This window comes from Onychostruthus taczanowskii, unplaced genomic scaffold, assembly GCF_017590055.1.
Source record: "Onychostruthus taczanowskii isolate IOZ18803 unplaced genomic scaffold, ASM1759005v1 scaffold35, whole genome shotgun sequence".
Classification (NCBI taxonomy): Eukaryota; Metazoa; Chordata; class Aves; order Passeriformes; family Passeridae; genus Onychostruthus; species Onychostruthus taczanowskii.
The window spans coordinates 4,644,618-4,666,535 of NW_024500905.1; the positions used below are offsets into that span (position 1 = coordinate 4,644,618).

A 21,918-nucleotide genomic window follows, 5' to 3' on the forward strand; every position below is an offset into this window, starting at 1 on the left:
TCTAAACAGCCTAAAATAGGATTAAACACCCAGTTTGATCGTTAGTTATCCAGACAAGGATAATTACAGACTCCAGGGTCGATGCTATTCAGCATACATGAAATCTTGATTGAGCAGTGGTTTTAGATTGGAAGGCAGATGCAAACACAAGACACAAGAGTGTGTAGATTTCAGTATACCCAAGTAACCTACTTTAGCACTGATGAAAGTCATGAAACAAACACATATGCACCACTTCCATACCTGCAAAGACACAAACTGAAAATTGTCACCTGAAAGTCTAGATATGCTAGGGCAGTCCAGCAATTAAGTGGAGGCTATCATGGTGGTTAGACTTTTCCAGCATCACAATCCCAGTGTAAAATCAATCTCACATTTGGGCAACTTCATATTTACATAAATTACACCTTGAGTTTGTTAAGCAAGCCAAATGAGATATACAAATACATAGTGGTTACAATGACCAAGAATACCAACCACCTTTTCAAATATCTATCACGAATATTTAGCAATTTTTAAAACTCCTTATTTTAACTCACACTATAGGATTTCCATGAAATCCCTCTGAAGTTAGTGATTGTTATCGTTAACCAAAAACCTGAAGTACATTTTATATATGATGCTATTTAGTTTAGCACGACTGGGGCCTTGAGAGGCAAGTATGCAAAATGCAACTGCAGCAATTTATCAGCTGCATATGCAATTACAACTGTTAACCAATCTGCATTTATTTACCACATAACCTCAATTCACTTGAGCTAATAAGGCCTCAGTAATTCCTCTTCTGAATACACCCTTCTTTCTTTTGTCCAGAATCTAATCTCTTACCAAATCCTCCCACATGCTTCAGTCACAGATGCAAAGTTCTCACCTACTCCCAACATGTCTAAGGTATTTCACTGTACTACATCAGCATTCTTGGTTCAAAAGCTTTCTTGACAGTTCTTAGAATATGCAACTATATTTGTAAGAGTGATAAATTCTTATTCTACAAAACTTAACATTAAATTAAGAATTAATTATTAATATAAGATTTTTTTTTATCTGAACATATACTTCCAAGCCTCCTCCTCAAAACAGGTTTGAGACCTCTACCATGCAACAATTGGCCAGCCTTGAAAATAGTCTATCAAGCTCACATTCTAATGGAGTTCTAAGAACAACTTACCATCTCCTTATGCTACAAAGTTAAAACATGTATCCTTGCATCAGAGGGGAGAGAGAGTAATAAACACTATTCAGATCTTCCATAACATTCATTCCTTCACTTAATTCACCACTCATACACATTTGAGAATCCTTTAGCAAGAGTTCCTCCTTGCTATAAAAGCCACCTCTGAACCTTTCTGCAGCTCTATGTTCTTCCTAACATTCTAAGGTGTCATTTTTAACAGAACCGCTGTAATGCCACAATCTATTTCTGAATGTACAGAGAATTTGATTTTATAGATGAAAAAGCAAAATTCCAATGCAATTTTAAGGAACTGTAAAGCTGCAGCAGCAGAAACAAGAATGATCCCAATTAACCCATAAGCAGTTAGTTTCTCAGTGCGATGACACAAAGAATTAAGCACCACTCACCCAAAGGATTCAAGAGACTGTGCACTACAACATATACCTCCAAGTTAGCAGCTTCTGCAGAAACAAGAATGTTCCTCCCTGCAAAGTACTTTTCTCCTCCTCATCCACCAAGCCATAAGCAGACTAAACCCCAAACAGAAACAGTAACATTTCCAAAATCTGTTTTACAAATATGTGTTCTGTGAGAGGATAATCTAATGCTTTCCATCAGATCTTTTTTTCTTTTTAAAGCAAATACGTTATCCAGCTAATGTACTGCTACCAGAGTAAGAAACAATAGTAGAAGCACTGCTATAAGAAAACATGATCTCGAAAACAACTTTTCAGTAATTTTACAACCCAAGAATTTTCAATGTCAGCTAATAGATCTGTAACTTTTCTAAGTCTAGGATCAAGGTCTGACTTCAGCCAGTGACACACTGTGTATGTGTCAAGAATAATTGCAAAACATTGTCTCTCAGAAACCTTAAAATGCCAGAAAAATACCGAACAAACAAACTATTGTCCAAAGTGTTATTCCAGAACTCCATATTTCAAACTTCTTAATAAAAAAATCCTGCCTTTATTTTCCTGTCTGCAATTATTCAATGCTCAAAACAGACAAGCAGTTTTGCATTATATTCCAGCTCCATATTTCTCTAATTCAGGTAGAAACCACTTTGAACCAGCAGGCTAAATCTCTCTGCTTTGATATTAAGACGTCAAATCATACAGCAATTCCTTCTATATAGATCGTCTTTGCGTGCTTTGGAAATGTTTTTTGTATTTCTACGCGAGTACCCCATTACAGTTTGAATACTCCTTGGCTGTGTCAATTTTCAAGAGCTGCATAAATGTGCCACAAGGATTAGCGAAATCTACAAATGGCTGAACCTTTCCTTAACATCTAGTCACTTTTTCAACTGGCTCAGTTGAAAGCTCTTTTATTGGTAATTTTTCCAGCCAATGTAATTTTAATTAATTCTGTTTGTAAGTGATGCAACGATTGCTGAAATAACCAACATTTTCATGTTGTTCCCTTCTTTCGACAAAGTCCCCCTCCAAAAGAATTAAAACAATCATATTTGTGATACACACCTCAGACACATTTTCTATCAGCTCTGAAAATAAGAGTCTTCATTATTTTAGGTAAAAGGATGTGACCTACCAGAATTTATCTTTGGAGTTTTCACTACTTAAACAAAAAAATAAAAAGCCCAACAAATTACAACAAAATAGCCATATTACTCCTGCCTACAATAACTACTCCTGCCTACTTAAATGCTGGTTAGAATAGACCTGAATGTTGAAAGGTGCTCCTGCAAGTCATGCCAATTTAATTCATATTTAAGAAGAGACACAAATGTTTTGGGAAAGCTTCTCAGTAGATTATTCAGTTTCACTAGAATAATATTAGTTTCATTCTAGTACTCTTATTAGTGATCAAAAAGCCTAAAAATTATAAAAGCTACCTGTTCTTAAGAATATTTATGGAAATATTTTTAGTAACAGTATTTGCACACATGCTTTTTTGCACTGTATTACAAAACATAGAAGCAACAGCTGTCTCTGTTCTATTAGGGAAAATGGCCCAAAAGTGCATTTGCTGTGCATTGTAAAAATTAGATTAAAATCATATACACACAGTATTCACTACAAGCTACTGTGTATACATAGGAAATAAAAAAACAACCACACTAAGACTGCTCTTATGAGCAGTTGCCAAACATTACCAGGAGAAGCGTTAGACTTCAGACACATACTAGCATTTTACTATGGGTAGAGAATCAGAATAGGCTTCTGAAATAGCTCTTCTTTTGCACCTCTCCCAAATAATTTTAGCTCCTTACATTTTATAAGGTCAAAAAATACCACTTCAACAAATTAACACAAATTTAGAAAAAAGAGGAAACTCAATCTTTAAAGCATAGCAACACAACATGTCTTATGTTAAACTAGGAAGTGTTCTGCTTTCCTCAAACTCCAAAGTTCAGAGTGGAAAGCAAACTAATAAAGCAAGTGTTATTCAAACACAGAAGGTTTAAGAATCAATGGGAAGCTGCAATTAAATATTGAATCACTGTCAAGAGGCCCAGTCTTGATACAAATATCCTGTGATTTCATACAAGTAGTAAGGACTTCTGTCTTGAAGAGTTTCCAAAATAAAAACAATTATAACCTTTTCTTCCCAACAGACTTCAGTTACAAAGTACTAGTAATAGTATGAACAGTTTACAGCATCCAAAGGTAACATTTGATAGGAGCATAAAGTCAAGATACCAATCACAGGAATTTTTCACGTTTACAACTGCGGTTCTGTTGCGCCTCTGTCCTTTCAATCACTCAGCACACATTGGTCTACCAGTGCTTGCTGCACTATGACAGAAAGCAGAACTGCTGAACAATATATTTACAAAGCCTCAACACAACAGCAGAACTCTGAAAACAGGGGGTCTATGCAGGACATACAGAGGTAGTTGCAAGCAGGTCTCTTGGCATGACAAAGATAAGCTTTCACTGAGGAAGCAGCAGTCAATTTACCACAAGTATCCATATTAGTTAAGAGAAGAAGGAAAACTGCTCACTACATTCTGTCAAAGTTTGAAGAGCTCAAAATCAGGATGTGCTCAGCAGTAATACAAATGTAACACTTGACTTGACATGCATAACACCAGGCAATATTGAGTTACTTCTATTTTTACTCCACTGAACTAAGACTGAAGAGCTGGCTAACCTTCCAGGCTGTCTACCATAGCAACTGCTTTTGTTCGGTGATGTGTTTGATTAATCTACCTGGTTCAAATAAAAATTATCCAAAGGGAACAAATGGACTAAAACACCATTATTCTTTACTCGGATTAAGACTCTGCTTGAACTAAGACCGAACTTGAACTAATGTTATCATCATTGTTTATTAATTAAATAGGTTATGCCTATTAGTTAAAAGGTTACATCATCAGCTTGTGGATTAAGGTGATGAATCTTCTAGCAGTACTGTGTGCACTTCTGACCCTGGTGGATCTGGAGAGAAGAAAAAACAGAATCTTTCTTGGCAAGAAACTCACCTGCCATACAGAAACAGGAAAAAAAGAAGACAGAAAGGAAGTACAAGTGAGTCTTACGAAGATCTCAAACACTAGGGGCAATAAAACTGTACCACACCTTTGGCACACCAGAACTCTATAGCATGTAGGTCATTACACAGTAGCATAAAACTCAGTGCTTGAACTATGAAAAAAAGTTTACAGAACAAGGTCCTAACTCTATTTCCTCAAACCACGTACCTTGTGCTTAAGGGAGCTGGCCATACAGTTAGTCTGATCCCAAGGCTTGTGTAAGCAGCTTGGTACATTCCCATTTTCTGAATGGCAAAGGAAATCACATGCTAACTCATTCCCTTACAGAAGCAATAGGCAGACCCTGTTTGGCCTTAGGTCCTCAATTACCAGGACAGCTCTTTCCCAGGGCTGCTACTTTCATGTCATTTCCCTACAATCTGCTCTCCCTCAAAAGGAATCACTTTAATATCACACATCCTACACAGCAGAATAAAACAAGTGAATTTAACTTCTCACTGTTTTTCTTCCCCCCACCCCCCCTTCATTCTCAATCTGCACATTTTTGTTGTTAGTTCAATAAGCAGGACCTTTAGCTGAAGGTCAAAAGTTAAAAAAAAAAAAAAATTATAATAATAATAATAAGCCACTACACTGCACAATTCTGAAGTATGCGAACACATCCATGCTCAATGTAGACAACTGAAAGGCCACAGTCTAACAGTGTTTCTGCAGGGAGTACCACCTCTGATGGAAGTAAAACTTAACAGGCATTGATCATAACACACCTAGGATCACCAAATCAAACTGTGCATGCATACCTGCCCATTCTGAATGAATGAGCTCTCAGGAGTACTCAAAAGACTGGTATTTCTACTTCTAGCTTAAAGGTCACTGTACAAACAGTACAGCAGTAAAGCTCTCTCAGATGTTCTCAATGCTCCCTTTTTCGTTTTTTTTTTTCTGAGTTTATATCAAAATGAACATGCATTTATTATTATAAGCAAAACACAAAGTACCCAAACATGAACACATCCTTTAACACAGCTCAGATTCCCTATTTCCCATTGTGTCTTACACTTTTATCCACACCTGCTTTTACATAAGCAGATGTAAAAGCATAAGTACTTCTCATGCTTACAGATAAGAAAATTTGATCTTTTCCTCTGCAAAAAGAATTCATCTCTGCAAAATACCAGCCATAACAGCACATCCCCTCCAGCAAGTTATGCCCAACAGGCACCACATTTGCCTGTTTCACGGTTAACATACACCTACTCTCACACTCCAGCACTAAATAACATTGTGGGAGGTACAGCACAGTAGGACTCAACGTTGAACATTATAAACTCTAGCAAGCCTTCTAATACAGAAGGAAGCTACATGAGCTCAGTTTTAAGACGTGGCGTGGTTCTTCCATCTATCCCTGCACAGATCAGTGTGCTTCTTTCCATCAGTACCACTGCCCCTTTGACAAGTTTCTCTGTATCAGAATGACTCAGTGGGCAGAAGCTGCCAAGGTCACTTTTGATCAAGACCTGAGCTACACCATGTCCTCATTTATTAAAATCACAGCAAAGGCACTACTACCTTGATCCACAAATCTGTATCTACCAGGAAAAATAGAAGGAGCCGAGGACAGACAAGACAGTACTAATGAAGGGATTCTCCTTAAAAAACCTTTTCTTTTTAATATACCCTGATTTCAAGTCACTGACCCTCAACCTAACACAAATCACAACAGACAACTAATTTTAGCAGACAATACACTCACAAGAACTATATAGGCAAAAGGAATATATGCCCCATGATTACAACTCTCCATGATCCTCCACAACATTGGAACAGCACTTTCATCAACAAAAAGACACTGTACTTGCTTAATTTACTTGCCTAAGCTTTTTAGTGAAGCAACTTTCTCAAGCAGCAGTTCTGGCCTGTTCAAATTTTCATACTGTTACTGAAGCACTAGTCTAGAAGCACAACAGGGATCAGTTCAGTACAACTCCACAACTCCTGCCAGCTTAGCTGGGTAAGCAGTCAAACTGAGTTTGCAACCTACTACTCTTAGATGAAACACAGATCTCAAAAGGATTTAAATGTAAATGATTTTTAGAAACACAATTGCATCCCAAAGATAGGAGGACTGCAGGCCTGATTCTCCTCCTGTACTGGGATAATTATAGACTATGAAACAGTAGGGCTCCTACAAGGCAAAATTTAAGTTCTTGTGTATCATGGGGTCTTCTTTAAAATATTTCCACTGCATTCACTATGACTTTATGCATCTGTCCTAAGCAGAAAGATCTGCATTGCACTTGAACAGTATTAGAGTTGACTGAGGTTCTTAACAAATGAAACAAGTCTTCTTTTTGCCTTCTCTCACTTTTTTAGTCTCTACAGCTTTTTAAAATGTAAAAGTCGCAACCAGATCTGCTTTCATATTCTGGATCACCTTTCTCACACCAGGAATGAAATTTGCTTTTGAGAAAACTATGCACTGTAGAATGCAGTGCAAACGTTTGATTACTTTTTGATATCTAATGAAAACAGACTGACTCCTGCCAGAGCTCTTCTGCATCCCTGTTCCCCAGGCGAGTGATTCTAGTTCCAATTTTCCATTACTTACTTCAAAAAAACTCATAGCTTCCAACAGTAACTTTGAAAAAATGTCATAAGAATCTACAGTAATGGCATAAGGAGTGTTTTGTGCGCATCTGCTAACAGCAGCACATTTTAGCACATGAATGCAAAGTACTCATAAATATTCTGAACAAAGTATCAACTACCACGATCTCCCTAAAAACAGGAATTCTGAATTTCCATCATTTTTGTTTCAAACACTGCTGAGCAATTTTCTTATTTATACTTTATACTCCAGATCTATTACAAAGGTAAATAGACTGTTTATAACCCTTTAGGAAGGACTTGAAGCTGTCAGCTGAGCTATTTTGTACTACATAGCAATTACTTAGACTTTCCTAGATGAAAGTCACTACATAATAATTATTCAACTTTCCTACACAAAAGGCCAAATTATTCCTTATTTTAAAGAATAATTTCTCACTACCATAAGGAAGATGAGAGTTTAGAATTGTCAAGAATCCTAAGGAAATCTAACTATTCTGCCTGGCTTTACCTTATGAAGACAACCTAGGGATTCTTCTTGTTTGATCTACTGATCTTGATCCAAAACTCATCAAACCATAGAATTGAGATTGCTACAACAGAGATTAGTCTTTAAGAAAAACACCAGGATTTTCTTTTCTATCACCTAGCTGAGAAATACTTGCTAACTAGGATTTAAAGCAATATACAGAAAGTGAAACAGCAATATGCTAATATTTCAATAGAAGTTGTTACATTGTCACATACAAGTCAGGGTATCCCTTGCAAAGCACAAGCAACATTAATAGGCACACAGCACAGAAACACTTCCAATATTTTAATTTTTCTCCCTCCCTTTATTATGTCCTCTTCCACAAATACCTCCTATCCACAACTAAATTTCTTGTATTAAAGCCAACACTAAAGAATACAGACTCTTCTAAGAAGGTGATCTTAGAAGGCAAGTAAATTTGTAAGAGTTATCTGTGAAATATCACAGCACTTCAACAGTAATTTGCAGGCCTGTGAGCTTAACAGTCATCATCTTGTCTTTTATATAGCAAGTCTAACTTCTTAGCAATTAAATTCCCTGCATAAAATTCCAAAGAAGTTTTAACACCTGAGAAATTTAGACTTCAAGAACAAAGGAACATCAGTGGAATTGAATGAAACTCTTAGAATTGTGATTTGCTTAAGATTACACTTGCAATATACACAACTGCTAAGTCTCCCTGAATTAACATTTCAAAAACACAAGTTGTAGTAAATATACTAAGGATTATCCTCCTAGCAGTTGTTTTGTAACAAGTATCATAGAAAGATCAAAATTACTAGCAAGAGATGTCACTTTAAAAAGCTTCTTATAAGAAAATGAGACTTTATTAAAGACCTACCTGAAACTTTTAAGATTCATTTTTTGTTGTGATGGTTTTGTAGTAACCTACATACAACCTATTCCAGATTACAGACTTCAACAGCATCTGTACTAGCGCCCACATCTTTCAGAAAGAAAGCAAACTAGAAAGCAACATCAACCCATCTGATACAGTTACCATCTTTTCATTAAAAATAAGTTTAGAATTAACTTCCAGGAACAGCCACTTGAGATGCTCAGAGTAACATCACAAAACCATAGGAGTTCGAAGAGATACACAGACACACCTCTTCAGGGTTTGAAGAGCCTAGAAGTAGACTAAAGTGTACCATTTTCCTGACAAAATACTGTGCTGGCTTTGCAAGAAGTTGATATAATCCCATGGTATTTTGAAGTCAGGTGCAAACAAAACATTCTTTACAGCCATAGCAAAATGAATGAGCTTACCAGCACCAAGCCCAAACGATCTTTTTCAAATGCAGCACTGTCAGAGATAGCAAGCATAACAGGCACTAGCATTAGCTGGGTCTTTTATGTGATCTTGAAGAGCAGTTCATTTCAGCGGGTTTAAGAAAAACCCCATCTGTATTTTAGACAGGAAAAGGCACAAAAACCTTACTTCAAGTGAAGTTTATAGCTTTGATATAGAAGAATTAGCCCAGTTTTGATTTGTCTTTGAACATTTTATGCCACATGTGAAAAACTAAAGCACTTCATAGCTATTTCAGAGCACTGCATAAGAAATCATTTGAACATATGTACAGTGTGACAAGTCTCTTGTGAAATACTCTGCTCACCCCTTCTCATTTATATTACTCCACCTGGCCTAAATTCAACTCCAACACCTGGTTTTAAGCCTCCCTCTCATTAGACACACCTCCTCTGTTCTTAGATTGACAAATATTTAAGTGTTCACATTGAACGTACTTTGTGATAAGTATTTTTCAATGCCACAAACATACTATCACCTTACTCTGAGTGTATTTAATTTTAGGCAATTAACTATTAAGAAAACCAACATAAAGCTCACTGTGCATCATTCCCCGCAAATTTAAAATAAGTAGGCACCAAATATACAAATAACTCTCTTTATTGCTTTATCATAGTAAGCATGATAATAAGATGCATATATTGCAACTCTGCTGAACCCTAGAAGTTTTTATGACATGGACTGGAGTTTAAAATAGATTCTTTTTTTCCACTATCAAATCACTCTCACCCAACAGAATCTAACCTACAACCACCTAAAAGACAGAAAAATCTCAGTATCCAATCACCTAAATGATAAGGCTGTTTTTGAGATGTACTACTATTTTTTATTAAAAAGTATGAATCATTTCTGCTTCTATTAAAAAAAAAACCCAGACAATACACCAGACATATAAACATAAGAGCCAAAGGAGTCAATTGGATGATGTTTAAGCTTAGGAAGCATATAATAGAAGACAGGGTTCTCCCCCTTTTCAGTAAACATCAATCTTTATTAGCCTGTCTTGTCTGTTCTTGCCTGTTCTACAGACCCACCGTATTTTTGTTCCATATGCTGATTTGAGAGGAATTTAGTAAGCACGTGCTAAACATATGGGCAAGGTAAGTCCCTGCTCATTCCCACATTAATTAAAAGAAGTGGCCTGCTCCTCTTCCTATCAAAGGAGCTAGCCACAAAACCTGCTGCTTGCTTCTGCCAAAGGACACGATTCCCCGTTCCCATCTGTTATGTTGCAGCAGAGCCTGGGGCTGTGAGGAAGAAGCATAGATGAAATACGAGTGCCACTGCCAGGACAATTCTTCAGGAAATCCACTTTCGAGAGTTCCACTGAAAAGAGAGCAAGTAAGAACAAGCCAAGAACTGGTTTACTTGAACTACCAAGGAACACTGGGCTACCAGAGCACTGACTAGGCAGCCTAACCTAAGCAAGGTCCTCTAACAAGAGCACAACGTTTCCTGTGTAACAGTTCCAACTGGGTTAACTCTTCAAGAGCAACATACTCAACAATCCCACATGCTCTACAGGAACATTCACACATTCCAAAGCAAATTTTCTTTCAATACCAAAAAAAAAAACCAAAACAAAACAAAAAAATCCACTCTGAACTTTAAGAGCTATTGCTATCTGCATTGCTGAAACACTCAGCTTTTACCAAACAGGATGACAAGCCAGTTTTAACTCAACCACTGAATTTGGCAGTTTACCCCAGCAGGTTGACAGATCCTCTCCAGTTAAAATTGTATTTCAAGACTAAAAGAAGCATATAATACACGCTAGTACAAGAATACAGCTTATCCATACATAAGAAAATGTAGGCATGTCTCTAACAGCTATGGCAGAAGCTAACCAGAGTATGAGCAGTCCCAGCAGTCATACTATGCTGTATCTAATTATAGCCCACCTGCGTATGTTCACAGCCAGCTCAAAAAACAAGACTGAACAAGACTTAAAAGCCATGTGGACCACTGCAAGGAAACCACTGCAAATCCCCAAGTCCTTGCTGCTACTGTCCTTCCTCAACACCAAATGTTCTACTCGACCCCTTCCCCCCAAAGAGCACAAAATGGAATTTAAAATTATTCTGCTACCCTAATGTAATGAACAAAGTTCGAAAGGGAAAAAAAAAAAAAAAAAGAAAAGAAGCCAGCCCACACTGCTGCCCTGGGACATCTAGCAGATCCCAAGGTAAGTCAGATCATTCCTTACAAGGCACTGTATACATGTCCACAAATGAGTACATAAATCCTCTACCCTCTATAAAAGAAATGTACACACTTCCATATACCCCACACACCATCCTCAATCATCTCAAGAAAAGTGCAAGTTGCCAAGAACCTTCTAACGCTCTTACATTCCAAAACCAGGTTTTTGCTTAATTTCTTACCAGAAGCAATGAAAAATCAAGACAGCAATGGCATGATTTTTCTTTCTGATATTAGAACCTCCACTGTGCATTTCAAAACAGCCAAGAACTGAATTAGCATGAAACACCACCCTTAGGTGGTATGTTTCCATTTTTGTATTCTTCATTACTAGAAAATGGTCGTTTTAAAATCCATTCCAAGTTACTTCCACATGTTAAAAAAGTTCCCATATAATTCAGTATTTAAAAAAATAAAAATAAATGCTCTGAAATTCACACTAAAGTACGGCAGCAATTCATGTATAAACGTTATTATTAACTAAATTTATAAGGAATCGTTTATTAGAAAACAATAAACAACAGGTCAAGTATTCACTGCACAAAGCCTGTCATAGTGTGCAACACCATCTCAACCTAGGATCCTTTTCAAGCCTCAGCACACATAAATGAAAACAACCTGCTTTATTACCAAACAACTACAGTCAAATCTTAGCCCTGCAGGAATCCCAGGTATCTAACTGTGTGCACTTACTCCTGCGAGATTAACATAAAGCCTCACCTCGTCAATTTTTTATTAACCATACTCCTGCTAAATTGAACAAAACCCACAGAACTTCTTTGGGAAGAAAACTTGCTAGAAAATAAGGTATCAACAGATTACAGCAGGGAATGCTGGGATTTAAGTTTATCCTCAAATATCTTGCAAGCTTATTACGCCAGCTTGCAAAGCACATACATAAGGAAAGACAATTTCTCTGTGCACCATCCTCTAAAGAGAGATTATACTAAGGTGGAACCCAGAACTGTTCAGTAAGGGATGTCTGGGAATGCAAAGGCTTATTAACAGTTGTTACATCCAGTTGCAGAAACTGCTCTTACCCTTCACCTAATACTTACTGTTGGCTCCCACATCCTCAGCTACTCCAGAACCTCTCATTCTCAGGTATGTGAATCCCAGTATCAGAAAGAACAAGCATGCAGCAGTTAAGAGGAACATGGACAGGTAATGTGCACTGAAGCCTCCAGTGGTGGATACCTCCTCTCTTTTGAACTGTTGGAGAAGCTCCTCCTCGGGCTCAGAGAGATTCTTCTTATAGGTGTTTTTCAGGTAGGTATGATTTGAACCCGTATGATTGGAGTGGTTGAGTCTAAGGGAGGAGGTGGTTCCACCCGGGGGAAGGCTATTAGTAGATGAATAGATCCTGGATTCAACATTACAGCTACTAGGAGCACCGCTGAGAACATGATTATTGGTCGCTTTCCTAATGGCGCCTGGAGGGTCAGTGATTTTGCCGCTGTCCACATCCGTGAGCGGTGGCGGCAACAACAATACTGACGGGGATTTCTTGGATAGGCCAATGCGGTATCTGGGTCTGGGAGGACTAGAGTCCAGATTTTCACATCCTCCTCCTCCTCCTCTTCCCCCCACCCCCACCGCCGCCGCCGCCTCCTCCTCCTCCTCCTGACTGCTGCCCCTGTCTAGACTGCCGGCAGCAGCCGCCCCCGCCGCCCTGTCATTCGTTACGAGCACACCAGCACCGCAGCCTCCGCCAGCCCTTTCTTGGCCCGTCTCCATCACGCCAGCGCCGGCTGCAGCGCATTTGCTTGTTATGAATGGAGCAGGCGACTTGCTGAGGCTCCGTCTGGGCCGGCGAACTGCAGACTCCTCCTGCTGTTTGGCCCTCGCCCCCGCCGCCTCCTCCTCCTCCGAGTCCGAGTACTTGTCCCTGCTGCCTCCGTAGGAGAGGAACCGGTTCCCGTTCACGGTCCGGTTCTTCCACCGCTGCTGCTCGCTCTCCTTTTCCTCCCCCTCTTCGTCGTCCTCCTCCTCGCCGTCGCCGAGCTCCCTCACACCCTGAGTCGCCGCCGGTCTCCTGGCCGCCGCCCCCCACCAGGCGTTGGGCTTCCGCCGGGCCGCCTCCTCCGGGGGGGAGCTGCTGCTCACGCCGCAGGCGCCGTGGGGGGCGGCGGGCCTGAGGCCGCGGAAGAGGGGCGCAGCGCGCTCCCTCCTGCCGCCGGCCTGGCTCCGGGGACTGCTCTCCACGTCCGACTCGTCCGAGCTGAAGCCCAGCAGCACTTTGCCGCCCCCGGACGGGGTTGCAGCGCGGCCCCGGCCGCCTCCGGCGGCAGCCCCAGGGAGGAAGGGGTGCTCGGCGCCGGCCAGCCGCGCTCCCGGGGCCGCCCGCCCAGGGCCGCCGCCTCCGCCCGGCGCCGCTCCGGCTCCCGTGTTATTGTTGTTGCTGTTCCGGGTCTTGTTGGCGCCGCCGCCGCGGGCCCCGGCCCGTTCATCCTCGCGCAGCTTCTTCAGCTTCTTCAGGTAGACGGGCCGGGTGCTCTCGGTGACCGGCCCCGGGGAGAAGCCGAAGCGCCTCAGCTCCGAGAAGAGCTCCTCGTCCGTGAGCTGCGCGGCCGTCGCCATTTTCCGCTCCCCGCCGCCGCGGCGCTTCCGACCCACGCGCCGCGCCGCGTTCCCCGCCGGAACTGACGCGCCGCACTCGGCTGTGGCCGAGACCCGCCTGTCACCCCGCGGCGCCNCACGGCGCCGGCGGCTCTTCCCGGCCGCCCCCGCTTGGTCGCGGCTGTCGCGCGGGACTGGCGCCGCTCCCGCCGTCCCGGCGAGAGGGGGGGCCGAGGATCACCCCGTCCCCCCCGGGCTTACAGTGAGGGTCCCGGGCGGCAGTCGCGCCTGGCGGGCGGCGGATGGGAACAGGGAGGGCACGGCCGAACCGGCGGCTCCCGGCACCGCGCGGGTGGCCTGTGGGAGGCGCTCTCGGCGGCGGCGGGGAAGTGGCGGGGCGGGGGCGCCGAGCCCGGGGGAGGTGGGAGACGGCGGCGGCTCTCGGAGCTGCGGCAGGCACGCTTGTGAACTGACAAAACCGCGGCTGCTGCCGAGGGCTCGAGAATGCCCTGCAGTGAGCAGCGTCAGATCGAGCCCTGAACCTCCACTAACGCCATTCCCGGGTGTCAGATTTAGCCTAAAGGTGGCTGGAGAAACGGGAAGAGGCCGCGTGCACCTTTAGGCGGGCCCTTCCCGAAGGGGCAGGCAGCGGCTCCTTTCCACCAATGTGCCTGGTGGGAACAAACCAGTGGGAACAAACCACTGTTGCAACTCCAGCATCAGGACATCTCGGCTGTGAGGAGACACAACTTCTCATACATACGAGAAGACCTAGTCTTAAGCTGGTCTGGGGAAGGTTTAGGTGGCACAGTAGGAAGAATTTCTTCACGGAACAGGTGATTAGACGTTGTGATGGACTGCCTATGGATGCAGCAGAGACACGCCTGGAGATGTTTAAACAAAGTGCCACATCCAGTCTTAGTGCTGTGTTCTAGTTGTCATGGCGTTATTCAGTCCTAGGTTGGACTTCATCGTCTGAGGTCTTCCAGCTTAATAAACTCTGTGTGATTTTGCATGTGATTAATTTTGGAATTACTTGGATGTATTTTGCTTCTTTCTTTTGGAAAATACAGCTCTTCATGTGTATTGCAGTTTAAATTGTCAAACTATATGCAGAAACATGTACTTGTCAAATGGTTGTGCCAATGTAAAGAGATGTCGTCCTGGCATTTCTCAGAACATGTGGTGTGTGCTGACCCTTCAGGATAGACCCTTTGGCCACAGAACCTCATATGGAGGCTTCAGAATCTCCTGGCCTGCCCGTCTCTACCTGTCCACCCTGAATGACAAAACCCTGGGCTCAGTTTCTGCATACCACATTGAAAACACAGGAGGCTGAGCTCCAATTTTGACCTAGCTCTGACTGGCCTTCCACCACCATTGGCAAAAGTGGTCCAGGGACAAGATCCAGCTGTGTGTTCTCCCTCACAGTCTGCTACAGCGTGGATGTGCCCTGCTAGTGTCAAAACTGAAGTTGCTAATTTTGTTATTGAGGAACATTTGCAGAAAAGGAGTTCTGGTAGCTGTAAGGCAGCTATCTGAGAAGATCAAGACAAGTCTACTGAGCTAGAGGAGTAGCCAAGGGTCTTTATGGCTGCTGTGCTTTACGTGGCACCACTGCACAGCCTCTAGTTTCCCTGACAGGAGCTGTTTCACATACAGCAGAATAGTGCATTGGAGGAATACACGGAACTCCAGCTGTAAGGATGATTACACTCAACATGACCTCCATCACACATTAAACCGGTCACATAAATGTACCTGTTCTGTCCTATTTCCCAATCTGTACTAGCCAACTGATATCATAAATGCCATAGGAGATACTTCTGGCATTCCATTCCTTCTCATCAGTGAGAAGCAACCCACACTTTCCACCAGCTAGTCGGGATACATGTTTGAACGTGCCTGGCCACATTCAGTGCCTGTTTCCAGCTGCCTGTGACACTGGCCAAACAAGCAGCAGTCAGTCCCAGCCCAGGCACCAAGCTGGAAAGCACCAGCTTGGACACCTTCCTTCTACTAGCAGAAGGTATGCTGTCCTGCAAGAAAGTGAGGATCCTGTCGTCCTACCAGTGCAATTCCTATCTTCGCTCTGCTTATTACAGCAAGGGCGTGAGTTATTTTATAAAACTGTTTACTTGGCATCAGGAGTACAGTAAATACTATAAATAGTTAACAATTGAATAATCACCTGCAAAACTTGAATAATCTCCTCAAATATTGAATCATCTCCTGCATGTAGATACATGGAACAGCTGACTGAGAAGTCTACATTGTCCAAGTCATTATATAAAATCTGTGTGCCAAAATATTTTGGAATGTTTAAAAAATATGTCTTCTGGTTGTACTGAAGTTAGGATACTTCCACTACCAATCCAAAATCACATTTCTTTCATAGAATACATCAGTATCAATCCCTTATTTTTATCAATATCTCCACATAGTCAATTTTTAAGTCAATACTGAAAGCAGTTACTTTTCTAAAGTACTTTTCTAATTTTTGACTGTAAGGAGTGTGGAGACTGTTATTCATCAGGAAAAAAAAGGTGGTTATTTTTTAGATAAGATGTTTTGGATTATATTTTCCCTCTCATCCTTAAAGGACTGGTGTTCTAAAGAAACTGCCACTTCTTCCATTAGGTAGGAAAAACTGTTCTGAAAGTTAGCAACCATACTTATGTTAACACCATTAGAATGGTACTTGAAGTTGTGTTTTAACACCTCTCTTATTTTTCTTTCCTGATTCCCGATTTGTGTGATATTTATGCTTCTTTAAAATTCTTAGAATGTGTGAATGACAGCTGCCTTTCAAATGTTAGCAAGTCTCTCACTGCAACTTCCTCTCCAATTAATGCAGCCCACTCCCTATACAAGTCACTGTTGCATACCTGAAGCTTGTAGAAATCATGAGTCACATCTAAACGAAATGTTATCCTCTTGTAAACTCCCAATATTATAAATGCTTTTGTATTTCTATTTACCTTTTGGTTTTTGAGCCTTAAGGTATGCTGAGATCACATTCTCTTAGGAATGTGATCATAATGAATGTGAAAAGTAAAAAGTAAGAATGTGCTTTCCTGTCTTTTTTAATAAAAGTGGAGATAGTCACAAAATCACAGACCTCCAGGAACTAGTAGAATTACTCTTATGACAGTATGCCTCAGAAGAAATCACTCCACTCTGAAAACAAACTGTACTAACCTAGTTTTAAGCTCATTTACTCTTGTTTATCCAGTTGTTTCAAATACTACATGATGAACATAAAATAACCTTTTCCTTTTAAAATTGAATGGGCTTTTTTCCCAAGAAAACTGATCTTAAATATTAGTGTTGCTGCCACATTTCTGAGTGAACAGACTCCCTTGCCTTCTTTTAATTTCTTGTTTCTCCTCCTTACAACTCTCATATGAGTTTTTTTATGAGAGCAAATCCATCTTTGTTGAAGTTAACAAGTGGTGTTATGGTCCTAATATGTACTATTTGTTTATGTACTGACCATGCCATTCAGCATGTGAGCCTATGTATGCATTTTTCTTTCCTGTGGGCATCCTGTTAATGTTCAAAGGGCTTAATACTATTTCTTGCCTTTGCATTGCTGCTTTTTTGTGGCTAAGGTGTGGGCACATGCAAAGTATCTCTTGCCCACACTTCCCACATGGTGCTGGACCACTCACCTACTGCAGCAGCATGAACACGGTGTGCTGGATTCCCCACCTCCTGCAAAGAGGCCATGACCACTCTACAGATTACAGTTCTACCCTAAGTGTCCCACACTAGTTCCACTCCCACAAAGTTAGTGATGACCTGCTGAGACTGTGCAGTTCTTGCTGCTAAAAGTGAACAATCTTAGTTCATGACTCTGAGACTTCAAAAAGGCAACAGAATTCCCTCCTGCAGTCAATATGTCAATGTTTATATAACTTAAACGGATCCATAGCATATCCTCTATTGGGTGGTCATCCCTGATCAGGTCATGTAATTCTGCTCACTTTATAAGACATTCTGACACCTTTATGATGTCTGTATTCCTGGGCATTGGCCATTCTGATGAAACTGTTGGAGGCATTCTTGCTGACTCTGCGTTGAAAAGAAATAATCCACAAAGTGGAACTCTAAATCCTAAAGACTGACTTGAAAAACTGTATTTATTTTTGAAAGGACAGTTTATTTACATATGAGCTTTTCACTTAAATTCACTTTCTGTATTCAGTTCTCTTCTCAGAGACCGGAAGAGGTAGGTATATTTATTTTAAAACCTGAATCTGAGCCGTCCAATTCCTCCGGAACTGAACTTAAAGAAGAATGTCAGCTATCAGAAAACGACAGATTTCATGACAAATTGTGACAAAGAAATAATAGAATTTTAGAAAATACCAACAAGAGAGACAAGGGCTTTAGGAATAAACCAAAGTAGTAATAGGGACTAAAAGCTGATGCTTATTATGATAGTCAATTTTCTCCTTCCAGCCTCTTCAGGAAGCAAATATGTAGTTACAGAGGACCAGATGGATAAAATCATGAATGCAGATGAATGGTTGAGGGGATCATCCTGAAGTTATTTGGAGAAAATGGAAAAATCTCATTAGTAGGGCAGTATCAAAATGCTCACCCACCCCTTGGTCCCTAAAACATTCTTGCCCTACTATTTTATGTCTCAGAGTAATTGTTGCTAAAGGCTACTGCATGTTTTAATCAACACTTCTAACAAGGTGGCAAATCAGTTCTGTTTTGTTTTCTAAAGCGTTGTACAGTTACAAACAGAGCTTTTTGTTTAAATTTGAAAAGGAAAAAGTGAAGCTGATCTTGGTGGTCAGGAAGAGTACTTTATTATTGGTTCACTACTCTTAACACACAGAAACTCTGGCTGCGTAAAGCACATACTTGCCATGTGGAATTCGCAGAAGTACTTCTACGTATATAATAACCTTCCAGGACAGCTGTGGCCAAAAGTTGTGGCAATACACTACTCTGCCTTTTGAGCATCTACTTTCCTATGGTTAGGTGTCCCTTGCAGTATTTCCAAGATCTAAGGAATGATAAGAACTAGAGTTGTGTGCTTAACCACAGAAGAATATTGGGAAGGGATCTGAAATTTTCTTTCTGAAATCAACAGAACCTGAGAAATCTGGAGATGCCTGATTCCCTACATTCTTTACCTTTCTCACATAAGGAACTACCTGTTAACACCATACAGGATGTAGACATGTTAACTACACCTGATGAGATTTTTCTTTTTTTTTTGCCATGACCTAAACAACCTTTAACATGGCTGTAAACGTGGCACATAACCTGAAACCTTGAGTTGTGTTTGGCAACAAAGTGATGAGCATAGATGGAACTGTAAAGAGCTCACTGTTTATAATTACATCCTTGACTTTGATCCAAGGCTAATTAATGTCTTAAAAACTTAGGATTATTTAATTCATTTAATAATGCTTAAAAGAAGAGCCATCATGCGCAGAAAGAAAAAATGAAGTTTATGTTTTATATTTTCGTACAAGGGTAATTGTGTAACACATTTTCCTGTGCCACAGGATTTCTAATTTCAGTTCATTCAATAACTAAGCAAAATATAAATTCATAAAGTTGACAAAAATAGCCAAATCCAAGAAGTAAGAATAGGGCCACCATTCTGTTTTCTGTCCATGTCATTAGAATGCTGCAAAACACTAAATTCAGTGTGTTCCAAACAATTATTGGTATTGTCTAAGCCTCTTTAGTGCTTGGAGATCTGACCCATTTTCCTCGCTCTTTTGTACCCGGCTCTGTGCAAACACAAGAGAAGATACTCCCTTCCCCTTGGATACCCACTTGCCTCCTTTACCTCTGACCTGAAGTGCAGGCAAGGTACAAAAGCACAGTAGCCCTTAGAAAACACATAAGCTAGTGGCCCTTACAAAATTCTCTGTTTCTAGAGAAAGCACTTGTACATTTCAGCAGCACAGACTGCCACAAGTCTCTCTGTCTCTCCTACTCTCATCTTCATGTTGAGTATTGAATCAATCCTTTTGTTGTTAGTGAGCAGTGGTGTCATCCTGGCACATTTTAAAGATTTCCTTAGGCTACATTATTTCCACTGTTGATAACTTCACTCACATAGAAAATATCTCACAAACAGAAAAGAAGAACTTCCATAAGAACTACTCACAGACAATGGGAAAAAAGTACCACTAGCCATAAGACAACAATTTCCTACTCAAAGTACATGCTGCATGTACTAGAACTTTGTTTTCTCCTGTAAAAATCAAGTACTTTTAGGGAACATTAGCAACAACCAATTTTTGGCCTACACAAACATCTCCATCTAAAAGCAGCTTCATCCTGTCTGAACTGAATCTTCTGTCTCACATACCATGGGAGTCTCTAGCATACCCCACACTCTGTTTTTCTTAACACATGTGAATGCCATCATTGCATTCAGTTTCCTTCTGTGCTTAATTCTTTATGGTCCTTACAGGTCAGAAATCTCTCTCTGCTCTTCAGTGTCAGATTTCCTAAGAAGGCTGGATCCTTCATCTCCACAGCGTACCATGTAGCGTTCTGTACCAAGGTTTAATTTCTCAGACCAGAGACACGTCTGACACCATTTGTTGTTGTACCTGGAAAAAAGATGGCCTTCACCTTGCTGAACTTGCATTAGAACTGCAGTCCTTTTACTGTAAACTGTTGGAACAGCTCCAATATCACTTCTGAGAAATCCTCACAGCAGCAAAACCCTAGTCCTCTCCCTGCACAGCCAGACGTGAGCAATGATTTCTGCCAGTTCCCTCCATGCCTCTATGATGAGTTGGCCGAGAGTGGAACCACCTCCCTTTTCTCATGGAAAAGAAGCATAAAAAGGGAAAAAAACCAAACAGAAATGAAACAGAGAGACACAGTAGACACAGCAGAAAGAGTATCAGGAAGAAGAAAGAAAGTTAAGGGGAACAGAAGAAATAAGAGAGAATAGAGAAAGTAGTAGTACTGAACAAATTAAAAGCCAAATACTGAAATGCCTGCTTTGTACCCCATGAGACCTTGTAGGACAGTGAAGAGGTACTTTTACAAGGAAACCTAGAGGAAATGTTTAGAGGAGCTCTATGTGCGAATGGGTAGGGCAAGGGAAGAAGTGGGTTTTTTTCATTCATACACACTGTGTAGGGACCAGTAGGTGGAGGAGTGCATTCTCCTCTCATCTGCACCCTGAGTTCATCGGGAGTGCAAACAGTTGTTCTCCAGATGTCTATGAAAAAAGAAACTAGTATTTGCAAATCTGAAGAACTGGGGGCCCATAATACACAGGTATTTTACCCTTAGATCAACAGAACAGAGGCTCCTCTAACTCACCATTTTCTATCATCTACAGACACAGGTTTCCCCTGGCTAGGATTAGTCTTTGTAAAAACTTTCTGGGCAAAAACACTACAGCATGAAAAATAAAACATTACCTAATTTAACAGCATGCTGAACAAAAAAAATCTCGCTTTCGAAGTACCTGAGAGAAAGGATGAAACATATCTGTAATATGTCTAATGTATTAGTGGAGAGTTGTCATCCAATTGTGATCATGAAAAAATTAACTGTGCACTTCAGTGTTAGGAGAATAAAGGACCCAAAAGGTCTTACCTAAGGTAATAAAGAAGACTGTGGCAGAGCTGTAAACTGAATTAATGTCATGAGGGCACCAGGCAGGAAATGAGGAACCCTGTTCTTTGCCCTTGGCTCTGCCACCAACTTGCTGCATGGCAAATTACTTCCTCTTCAGGTGACTCAATTTCTCCCATAGGCAAATTGAAATAATGATTCATCTTCATAGAAGTACTTCAAGAATGATGATGGAAATGTTATAGAAAAGCAAAGTAGGAATTCCATTCCAGTCCACTCCCCAGGCTGTTGTTTGTCCTCTTGATGGATTTTTTGAAGAGTGATATCTTTGTTACTGTGAATGGTATTTTTTTAGAGATGATAAAGCTGCAAAATTATCTAGCAAAAGCAAAATTAAATGCTGGATGACTTCTATTATGCGCTATAACAAACAAAAGATGCGCTAAAAGGAAGTTATCTGTGTAGCAGAGTCAGCCAAGCAAAAA

At 40.9% G+C, this 21,918-nt stretch overlaps 1 protein-coding gene across 2 annotated transcripts in view; it reads right to left on the reverse strand.

Annotated features, from left to right (window-relative positions):
• The window catches only part of LEMD3 (LEM domain containing 3), a 41,452-nt gene extending 27,473 nt beyond the window's left edge, over positions 1–13,979 (reverse strand). The window contains exon 1 of one of the 2 annotated variants that reach the window (XR_005953186.1): positions 12,349–13,979. Coding sequence is in view for 1 of the 2 variants with exons in the window: in XM_041411285.1 (XP_041267219.1) it covers positions 12,349–13,870 (1,522 nt within the window). In the remaining variant the exon portion in view is untranslated. The remainder of the gene's footprint in view (positions 1–12,348) is intronic. The other variant, XM_041411285.1, reaches the window with a different exon arrangement.
• Positions 13,980–21,918: the final 7,939 nt, after the last annotated feature.